This window comes from Stegodyphus dumicola, chromosome 1, assembly GCF_044657685.1.
Source record: "Stegodyphus dumicola isolate Sdum_Otavi_A_Nest chromosome 1, ASM4465768v1".
NCBI classification, from domain to species: Eukaryota; Metazoa; Arthropoda; class Arachnida; order Araneae; family Eresidae; genus Stegodyphus; species Stegodyphus dumicola.
The window spans coordinates 10,215,850-10,228,154 of NC_140768.1; the positions used below are offsets into that span (position 1 = coordinate 10,215,850).

General features: G+C 30.3%; 1 protein-coding gene across 3 annotated transcripts in view; it reads right to left on the reverse strand.

Moving 5' to 3' along the window:
- The window catches only part of Bre1 (E3 ubiquitin-protein ligase Bre1), an 87,871-nt gene that overhangs the window by 37,543 nt on the left and 38,023 nt on the right, over positions 1–12,305 (reverse strand). For all 3 annotated transcript variants that reach the window (XM_035350443.2, XM_035350442.2, XM_035350444.2), the window contains 2 exons: positions 8,787–8,922; positions 2,559–2,686 (listed from right to left, as the gene is read on the reverse strand). In XM_035350443.2, the coding sequence (XP_035206334.1) occupies positions 2,559–2,686; positions 8,787–8,922 (264 nt within the window). The remainder of the gene's footprint in view (positions 1–2,558; positions 2,687–8,786; positions 8,923–12,305) is intronic.

Genomic DNA, 12,305 nt, shown 5'->3' on the forward strand with positions numbered 1-12,305 from the left:
CGAAAATCACTAGAAACAATATTTTTCTCCCTTTTAAGGGATGCTATTTAGGGCTTCTATGGACTAAAGCAAATAATATGGAAGTTTTTTACCTTATTTTTAATAACGGCATAAATGCTAATTTTTTGTTTGTAATTTTGAGGACAGTTTCAAAAATTTTAAATTAAAAAAAATTAAAATACATCTATATATGAAATTGATAAAAATCGTCTTAAAATAATCCAGTTTTATAAGCAAATTTTTGCCTGTTCATTAGGTTTTTTTTAAAAGCCAAAACACACACACACACACACACAAAAAAATCACAGTACTATCCGCTGGGATTCCAGCATGTCTGAAATTATCAGTAGTTGAATCAGCCAGATACCAGCCACTCTGCTGGAATCTGTTAAGCATCAGCAGCTTCTTTAGTTTGGTTTATTTATTCTTTAGTTTGGTTTACGGTGAAGCACTTGAGGACTCTCTGCCTAAGGAAAGGAATGCCTTTGTGGAGGACTACTTAAGAGAAACTGGCTCGTATACACGTTGCACATTGGGAAAACCATGAAAAAACCCACGCAGCCAGCCTCTTTGCAGGATTTGAGCCCCGGACTCAACTACCAGCGTTCACAGACTTTACCGCTTGGCCACTGGTGGGCCTGAGTGTTCCTTTATAAAATGTTCCTATCTTCTTAGAATAAGGGTTAGGCAGACATACGAATTTTGTTGAAATTATTAAAAATAATTAATTTTTAAAATATGTAACAAATTATTTCATCTGAAAAAAGCAAACAGTCAGTGGAACAGAAGACATTCTAATCAAATGAGCAGGTTTTCTAAGACAGCAGAAAAATGCAAAGTAACACAGAGTAGAGAATTTAATCTTTTCTCTGATAGATAATTTCTTTTACACTCAGCATCATCTATCAACTTCTTTTCCAAGCAGGTGTGAATCAAAATATAACAAAATGATAAAACTTCACAAACCAACAAAATTTTGTTTATATTACCCACTGCAAGCAAAAGGTCAGATTAGAGGCAAATTATGATTTATATAAATGCAAACTTTTGCACTATAAGCATAATTATTCTCTGATCTTCATCACTTTGCTTGTTCTTACAAGTAAGTTAACATAATTTTAATAAAAAAACGTGAAAAACTCATCTCTTGAAAGCTGAATACACTCTCGCTTTTTAAAAATTCTAAAAATTAAAAAAACATAGAAAGCCAAAAATCGTTTTCAAAATTGAAATCTGATCTTTGTATTTACATTCCTCACTTTAATAAATGAAATAATTTTTAACAATTAAAACAGGTTTACTAGCTTAAGAAAATCCCTAAAAATTCAAGATACAGATCACTAAAAATTGGACAACAATGTCAAATACTTATTCCATCAGATGAAAAGAGTTATCAGTTATACATAATTGAATTAAACGCCAAAAATGGAGCATTGCCCAGATCGAAGAAAAAGGATCAACAGCATAAATTGAATGTTTATGCTGTTCTACTGTTTAGACATAAAAGGCACATTAATTACAATTTTACATTAAAAGCAAATCATTAAAAAATAAAGAGATGTATTTTTTGATACAACTGCCCCTAACAGGGTAAGGATAACTTTATAGCACACTTTGTTGCAGCCAACTCTTTACAGCTAAACTTATTCTAGTAACAAAAAGTATAGAGAGTAAATGATTTCACTTTCTGCAAAAATGATGCATTCAATATGTTACAGTATATAAGTTCTTTTCATGCAAAGCTGAAAACTCGGTGCAATGCATTGAGGTACTAACTAAGCTTTCCAAAATAGTGCATCCTAATCTTATCTTGTAATCCAGAAATGTACCACATATCATCAATTCAAAGAATAACATGAATTTCCTCATCAAAATCAGTCAACAGATAGGCTGCAAATTCAGTTTCCAATTGATTAATGTCTGAACAATGAAACAATATACGTACTTCACAGAAAATAATGAAACCTTACTTCTCAAAGAAACATTTAATATTTTGGCAAGCTTTAGAAACTCAGAAATGAAGAGCCGCTTATTGAGAAACCTTAAACTAGTCTGTTCGTATAATTCTCTTGCACTGGAATAAAACTGATATTCTGCAAGATCTCAATTTCTTTTCAGCAATGCAAGCTTATCATCAATTACCAGGCGATGATTTTTCTGTTTATCTCTTCTGTGAAAGTCAACATCAGAAACTGATGCAGCAGCAGCCTCAGAGGCAACTTGAACATTGAATTCCACCAGAATTGATGAGGATTAAAACTTTGTATTTATAACAAAAAAAGTCATTATAATGTCTTGAAATATTTTTATATTGTCGTGGTGTTATTAGACAATACATGCTACCTGTGCAGTCATGATGATTACTATGAATGATTAAAAAATCACAACTACACACAGAATACAACACATGAATTTCAACATAATTGGCAAACATGATGCCAAAACTTTTGAAAATCTTAATACTGAAAAAGAAATTTCACAGTCATTAAAAAGACACACAATTTTAAGAGTTTTTTTTTTGGGGGGGGGGGAGGATAGATTTAAGATGAAAAATATACCTGAATTTTCACTAGTTCTGCAGTAACTTCTTTTAATTTCCTTTTATATCTTTGAACTTCTCCTTTTAATTGATGATTATGATTCTGCAGGCTTGTAATGAGATGGCGCATCTCTCTGTTTATAGGACCTAGAATATATTAAATTGTAAAAAAATATATGCAATAGGGTTCAGGAAGAAAACATTTTTCTACAACTTGACTTTTGTTCGATATAATAAAACATACTAAATCTTCTATAAAGCAACAACTATTATAACCGTCTTAGTCAACAGCATGGGAAGGTTAGTAAATGTTGAAAAGTTTTTTAATTTCCAAAGCCAAGTGCAACCAATTAAAATAACAAAACTATACTAAACATTTACTGTACTTAAATTTTAAAATGTATACTTAATAATTTAAAATGCATGCTACAAATATATACAACTATTTTAAAATAACATTTCTTCAAACTCTTTTTTTCCCCTTATAAACACATTGCATGCTCATAGGAAGGCATTTATGGCTCTATAAACACAATGCTAAAAATGGCACGCTTCTTCGAATAGGAGATTTTCCCAAATTACTAATTTAAATAGGAATGGTGCTATTGTTAATAAATCAAAGTTGACTTATTAAACAATATTTGCTAGATATTTTTTAACATGTGATTTCCTTCCATCTAAACTTCCACCATACATCCCATTTACGAGCAATTTTATATGAAACACAATTTTTTCTGCATATGGTAAAGCATCATCCTATAAATATCGGTTTATTGCCTTTGGTTGATAAAAACACATACACAAATATGATCCTTATATTATAAAGTATTTGTCTCTCTCCTTTCCACATAGCTTCACGGTGTAATTGGAAGCATACTTGATGCATATTCAGGAGTTCCAGGGATCGAGTCCCAGCAATGGCATTGCATCTTTTCACGTCTCCTGCTCCAAAATAACCAAATGACTCTACAGTGGTTCGGAACTAAAACGTGGTGGACGATAATTTGTCAACCCTCGTATTTGGTAATTGGTCCCCTAATCCCTAGTCATCCTTTAAAAGGTATATAAGGTATTCTCTCTCTCTTTTCTGCAAGCTTCTGTGGTGTAACTTGTGTGGTTTCTGCAAGCTTGTGTGGTGTATTGATGTACATTCAGAAGGTGCAGGGTTCGAGTCCTGGGGAAGGCACTGCACATTTTTCATGTCTCCTGCTTCAAAATACGTATTGAAAAATTCTGGAGTTGATCATGAATTTAAGTGCTGGGCTGGTATGAGGATGACGACACATGTAAATTTCCATTGTTCGTTCCCCTTGGTGCCACCACATAGATCAAATAATAATGATGCCATAAGCAAAAACAGGATTCATCAGCAAAGATATGATGCCACTGATGCACATACGGGCACCATTGAACGAATCATTGCAGATGCTCAGTTTTATGCTTTAACATTAAAAGAAAATGAAATAATCGCCACTTTGCTGACAATTCTTGACACTGCAGATACCATTGCACCATTGTGCCATTCTTGAGCAGGTACATGATACATTTTCAGATAGCACATCATCAAACAGTACAACACTACTGCACAATTTTTTTCATCATCTTCACATCATAAACCAGCCTCTCTCCCATAATATCTAGTAAGGCCAAGACTATACTTGAAATCAGATTACTATTATATACCTTTATAAGGGGAATTTTTAGTGCTGCCATTACCTTTTCATTTGACCACACATCACATACATATCTAACAATCTAAACTGCATGTAAACTTAAACTGTGTTAAATATTTACCCATTATATTATAGAATAATTTTTTTCACCATGATTTCTGTCAGCATGCAGATGAAAACTTATTTTAGTGAATTTTTAGCTTCACACAAATGTCCACAATATTTTCATTAACTTACATTAAAATTTTTAGGCTATATTTATTTTACCTCCTCCCCAAAAGGTAATAAAAATGGCAATTTGATATGTGTATAATCTTGCATTTAGCCTTGCTATTCTCCTACAACAAAGCTAATTTGCAATACATATTATTGATATCTAATCAGTTTATTATTACAGATCATATTCTTTAAATACTAGCTAGTGACCACAGTTGAGACAAAGGTGAGGCACTTGCCTCAGGCAAATGACTAGAAAGGATGCCATATTAGCTATGAAAAACTAGTATTTCAGTTAAAAATTTTGCATCCAACTTTGAAATGATAAAGAATCATTACTTTATAATATTATATTTTGAAGTAACAAAAGTATTTATGATGCTTTAAAACAATAGCATTCTTGATACATTTTTTATTCTCTGGGCTTATGCTCACTTGTTCGATTTCCATCAGTCGACTTTCTGTCGCAACTTTCCTGATCAAGACATCTTACGATAACCAGAAAAATGATTTAAATACGAATTTATTATCTTATTTTACTACATGACTATAATCAGGTTTTTTATATATTTTATAAGAAAAATTTATATTTGAAATAATCCATTTAATACATTAACTTATTCTTAAAAGTACTACAGTTACACAGTCACTGTTTTCTAATACTAAAAATTTATTTTTTACATTAACATATTTAAATTGATTTACGTCTGTCGTAATGAACTGCTTGCACTAAATTTGCTAGGAAATACTTAAATAACTCTCTATCATCTTCCTTTAAACTGAACTGCAATTCTTAACACATTCATTTTGCCAAAAACACGTAACATGCTTCCTAAAGCCCCAAAATGAATGTGAATGATGCATAGCAGCCTCTATTTGTTTCAGCAGATCTACTGCTCAGAAATCTTTTGGAAAGGTCTTGGAATATTCAACTAGAATACCAAAAATTAAATACAAAGTCCGAGATCTGGAATTATGGGGACCTTAACAATTCCGGATTTCAGAAATACCTATATCTTATAATACTTATTATAAAGGCTAGCAAGATCGGATGTAGAAATTATAAAACTAAAGATCTGAATTGATTGATTAATTATAAAACAAATTACTCATAGACCTGTAGTCAAAGCACAAATGACATTTTTACAACTGTGAAAAATTTCAAAGGCATATGTTTTTAAATTAATCATTTGTTAATAATTAAGCTAATCACATTTAACAATTTTAATTAACTGTAAAATGTAATTAATCTATTTTCATTAATTAGATTAATGTGCAAAATTTCAAATTAATATGTTTTTAAATTAATCATTTGTTAATAATTAAACATGACACATTTAACAATTTCTAATTAACTGTAAAATGTAATTAATCTATTTATAATTACCTTAAAATATTTAAATAATTAATTATTATTTAAACAAATGGTTAAAAATACTTCCTGTAAATTATATGCATATTAATCAGAAATTTTCATTTTATTATTCAAGAAGAAGTATCGCTAAAATTACTAATATAGTATTTTTGAAGTAAGAGTTTTAAATTACAAATAATTGTTGAGGTAATTACAATCCATAAACAATATATTTTTTATGTTTGGGGATTCTGATGTCTATAGGGAAATAAATAATTAAATTCTAGATAGAGATAATACATATAATCATCAATAAAAATACTTAATTCATTTATGAATTACAAATGAAATTTATATGTAGCATGCTTTGCAAGCTTCAGCCCTTAATTAGAAAATCTTGTTTCTATCTTCATTTGCTTCATATTTACCTTTTTATGAAAACAGCTTCAAATTTTTTATACTTAAATTTGGTTAAAATGGAGTTCAACTTTTTTTTTTTTAAGATAAAAAATATTAAAATTTTCTGACAAGTTTCCCATTGAATCCCCCCCCCCCAATTTGCAAGCGCTGCACTGACCATTTTAAAGCTGCTTTGAATAAACTGAAACTGAATGTTCAATTAAAAATTGCATTAAATAGCATTTGGCTTTTGTAACAGCCATTTCATCATCTTTCGCAAAGAAATTTGATGTTTCTTTCAATTTTACAGCACTTTTCTTTTACAGTCATCTTTTGTGCCATGCATTACCGAAAAGCCTTTATTGCTAGTGCATGACTTACAGAAACTTTAGATGCTTAACCCCTTCGCGCCGACTGTCACGTATACGTGCCAGCAACGAACACACTTACCTACCGGCCGACACGCAGGCGTGCCAGAGGATTGTTCCGTTCTTTACTGAGTGTCATGTATTTGTGCCAGTACTTTGGAACGTTTTTCAAACTATAATTTCTGCCACAAGATGGCACTGTATGTCCATATGGTTTCAGATACATGTAAATTAGACCTTCTACTCGAAATGAGAGAAGCATGACTCACATACACGTGTTTTTGATTATATAAACAAACGGGGAAATAAATGTTTCCGAATGGCGTGATTTATGACGTCTCTTTAAATCGCACTTTATTCGCACGTGGTAGTTGTTTACTGTAAGTAGAGAAGTTTTATTTGCTCTAAAGCGTTGGGTATTTATTTCGGTTTGCAGTTCAGTTTTTAGAAAATAATTAGATCTTGTTAGACGTGAATTCTTTGTTTTTACCGTTGCAATGTTGAAGCGTCGAAAATGTTTAACAGAGCATGAAATAGCAGAAATGATGCAAAATATTTCAGATATTGATTCTGAAAGATTAACTGAAAGACGTTTTCCAAAACTTTGTTCAGAAGAGACTGATAAGAAAATGAGACGACGATGCTTCATTTGTTCACATTCCCGGAAAAATCCTCCAAAACGGCAAATGAGTTATTGCGAGTGCAAGGAATGTAACGTAGGACTGTGTGTAGATCCCTGTTTTCAAATTTTTCATACGAAAAGAGAATTTTAAGTAATATATTTAGTTTTCAGATGTATAATGTTAAAATTCATAAAATGGTGAGTAATTAAAATAAAATGTGTAAAATATGCATTTAAACAAGAAATAAGGTAATTAAAGTATATATATATATAAATATTTATAAAGCATAAGCCGTTTAAATACTCTATAGAGCATTATTAAAAAATGCATTGATACTTCGGAAATTTCATGGATTTAGGCTTAGTAGCAAAAAAGCCCCCGGCCTTGGAGAGACGCTCGCGTAAGACACTGCCGGCCTCAGCGATAAGCGCGCGTTTTCACTACCCGGCTCGAAGGGGTTAATGCATGGGAAATTCTGTAGAATATGAGTTGAAGCCAATTATAGCCTGACACCAGTCTTTTTAATTTTGGAAGAAAATTGTTATTCCAACTATCAAATCCCCCTCCCCCCACAAATTAAACAACCAGGGAAGAACCCCTCTTGGGCCAAAATATTATCTGGAAGAGGAATATTTATGAGCTACATCCATCTGCTTGAAAAGTTTTAAATGGATTAGAAGACAAAGTGAAGAAGTTATTTTATCTCACCACAAAGACTCACTTATCACACCAAACTATTCACTTACCTTTTAGTCTCAGTACTTTGGTCTTATTTCCTTTACCTTTTAATTTACTTTTTATGACACATTTATTTTAGTTTATAATTTATGTAGTTTATTAACATTTTCATTTACACATTTTATTTCATTTATCTTTATACATTACTCAATCCTTTATTTATTATTATTTTTGTTAACTAGCCTTTTTTTGTTGATGGCTTATATATGTTTCTAGCACTTCTAATTTCAAAAATTTAATCTAGTAAATAAGTAGAGAAAATAAAGAATATATAGTATATGATGATGTGGTTTTTTGGAGTGGGGAAAGATGAAACCCAAATCAAGTTTGAGAAGACTATTGCTTAGATGATGAATGGTGCACAAATCACAATTGGCTTGATGGTTAAAACATTTTTATTTTGCACAGTAACGATTATCTGAAAATATGCTTAATATACGCTTATAATACTTAAAACTGGTACAATGCTAGGGGTGTTAGAAAAAACCCCTTCCCACAATTTTGATATAAGTAGTTTACATTTCAGACAATGAAGAAGAAGGCGAAGCAAGAGACGTGGTTTATTCAGGCAGCAGCAAGTGAGAAAAAGCAATGTATATTAACTTCAGTCCTATTTATAGCCAGAAATCGATTGTGTCATTAACCCCGAGTATCGACTGGGCTACAGATATTGCAGTGCAGAGAGACTGCAGGGAAAGAGTGATGTAACATGTGGCAGAGCGATGCAAAATGGTTTTGAAATGGAGATGTGTTTAATTCAAATTTATGAACTGTTATGAACAATTGATCGCAATTTAGTTTAAGAATTTATATATATATTCTCTATACATTACAAATATTTCAAAGATATGAACAAAAATTTAAAAGTAAATATACCTGTCTGCTCATTAGCAGCTAGGTTCTGCTCAAACTCAACTCGCAACATCTCATACTCTTTACGAACTTGAGCTAAGGCATCTTCCAATTGTATGACTTCAGTTCTTAATTTTTTTTGCATAGATAATTCTTCACTCTGAAAATATTGTCATTTATAAGCTACATGTATTCATCATAATTAGATGAAATATATGCAATTTTTCACAAAGAATATTCATAAATTCACAAAAAACATTTTTTAAACAAAAGCAAGCTTATTCCTACAAATAAAGAAAATTCTACAGAAACAACTAATTATTCTGCACCATAGTACATAATACCTGGCAGAAACTTTTTTATTACTTAGAATAACATTGTACATGTTCATAAAATTATCAACTGGGCATATTACTAATTACATCAACAAAATATATTATTATAAATAAAAGTAAATATATCAGTTATTTAGATGTATGTTTACTGTTTTTTAATCATGTTCACCAGCTATAATAATTATTTAAAGATAAATTAAAGACATCATTCCACATCAAGTAGTAATTCTTTGTAAACTGGATATCTGAGAAGGATGCATGGAGGATAAATTAAGGCCTTTAGAAATGGCAAGTCATACCAGGTTTTATGGATAACTAATGTCTTGGTGATGTAGCATAATAGGCCAGAAATTTTGAGAGACTCAATTAAAAATTTTTGTAGCATCAAAATTATAATAAATTCCATCCACAAAAACCCTTACACAATATTTCTTTTCACAATCATTGATTGCTGACATATACTTTCAGTTACACATATGTTTTAAATGCAAATATTTATGTTTTGACATTTAATTTAAATGTGAAATTTTAACATTTTATACAGTTTCCTATACTTAGGAAAATTTTATGCTCATTATAAAAACTAAAATACAGAAAGTTTTCTTACATGACAAAAGTTGATAGAGATATTTATTTACAAAATTTGGGATTTCTGATGCTATTTTCACTTTGCCTTGAGAAATGTATTTGAGTTTAATTTTTTCCTCCTTAGCCATTGAACGACATTCTTTTATGCTTACTAGTGTGTAACATGCACGAATTTATAGTTTTGTTACAGATGGTATGACAAAAGAATTTTTATACAAGTTTCTAATTCCACACAAAGAAGTTATTAATATTCTAATAATTTTACTTAAAAAGAAAGAATCAAAATCTAATAACCAAATAAAAAATTAATTAAACTAGAAATATCTTTAATTTGTGAAAATAATGCTACAAGTTGACTTTATGCCAATGCATAGTCTGCTAGTACTTTGTATGCTCTAGTACTGCTGAAGACTATATTAGTAGTATTTTGTATGCTGTGTTCTGCTAGTACTGTTAAAGTCCACTCGTACTTTGTAAAAATGAATTTTTATAAGATTCTGTGAACAAAACCTTCCTTTCTGAAAAAAATCTCTATGGGTTTTAAATTCTAAAAATAATTTTATCACCCCTAACCCTTGCTGTGTAATGCTTCTTCTAAATTCTAAAAACTCTACTGCCTGACACACATCCCTGTTGAGAACAACAGTGTGGATTGATTAACAGGGAAAGGATGAACAAAATGCAGAAAGAGTCAGATATATTTCAGTGTAACATTAACAAAAGTGTGAATTATACATATCATTTATAAACTAGCTGATAACAGCCTCCATATGTATTTGATTTTTTGCCTTGAAAGTCAAAGATTTCTTTATAACAACAAATGGAGAGAATTTAATTATTTTCAATATATTTTTGTTCAAAAAGATTAATTACAAAAATAGAAAATAATTTCTTATTTCCATAAAACCAAATATAAAATGCATTTCATTTTTTATCAGCAAATTTAAACAATGAAATATACTCATAATTGTCTAAATACCCAGACTATTTCAAATAAAATAAGATTCGTGAAAGGTCTAAAATTAAACACATAATATTATTTCATTTAAAAAAAGGGGTGGGACGGACTTGCTGTATGCTTGCAGAAAATAACATACATAATTCAACTTGCGTTTTTAATGATATAAAATAATAAAATTAACAATCTAACAAATTCAAAATTCATTTCCTGAACAAGACCAACTTTGAAAATCATTAACTTTTCTGAAAATATAAACAAATATCTTCAACACATCTCTAAAACAATCACTTCCGAAGAAAAAAATTTTGACCAACTTTGAAAATCATTAACTTTTCTGAAAATATAAACAAATATCTTCAACACATCTCTAAAACAATCACTTCCGAAGAAAAAAATTTTTCTCAAACCATGATTGTTCAGAGGTTTCACTGCATATTCTAAAAAAATTAATTTAAAGAAAACATGCTGTGAAGTAATAAATAGCAATAAAACACAGTTTTTCTAAGAAATAAAGAAACACAAATTCTGAGTTGAGAAATTAATTCTCCTCAGAATCACCCCTTAAGACCATTATAGAAGCAAGCATGAGTCACAATACAACAAAATGTTAGATTGCACAAACTAAATTAAATTTTGTTTACATTCCCACCTGGCTGCGAAAGTTCAGAAGGAAAACAAATCATAACGTTGCTAATGACTCTCATGTCACTATAAGCTCAGTTTCTGGTGACTTAGATGCATTTTGCATTAAATTATTAGTCTTAGAAATGTAAAACTATTAGAGTTTTTAAAGGCTAAATTCTGCAAGTTACCACTATTTTGAACTGTAGCTACAAAATAACAATACTAATTTTCTTTTAAATCCATTTTTTATTCTATTTGAAAATTAACTGCTCAATTAGCAGCCATTCGAAAATCCAAGCAACAATTTTCTCATCGAACAAGCTAATAAAAAATAATTACAAAAAACAAACGATATTGACGCATGCGCATTACAAGATTCGTTGCTAGGCAACCAAGTTAGAGGCGAAAGGTTTCGTATAGCAGACATTCAGGCGCCAAACATCCCGCCCGGCATTGAAATACTAATTTCAAAACCTGATAAGATGATTAAAAATATAGAAATATATAGGTATTCATAAATCTATGAGTGAAAATAAATTTCCTTATCCACAGGAAATAGGTTGAATGTGGTCCTAAGGTCAAAAGTTTGTTATCACAGAACTGTTTACTTCCTAAATTTTATTTCTGTCTATCTGCATTGTGTCTATTATTTTGAGAAGAAGGCCATATGCCATTAAACCAATCTGGCTTCAGAAAAGGCAAAATCATATCTCATAATGTTGCATTATAATGAACAAAAATTTGGAATACTTTTCTTAAGCATTCAGTATTCCTATGTTTAAATAAATAAATAAAAAGAAACTAGAAGTATAGAATTCTCTATAATTTTCCAAAATATAACTCATACAGCTGCTTGTAAAATTTTGTGCAAAATGTTTTGACAGGCAGAGTTCAAACTGGCTTTCTGCTCAAGACCCTTCGAGGGATCACTATTTGGTGAGAATGGGTATCCTTAACAAATGAAATATATTTTTGTTATATCTTCATATTACTTGAGTAAATTATATCATACAAGAATATACTTGTCCTAGAAAA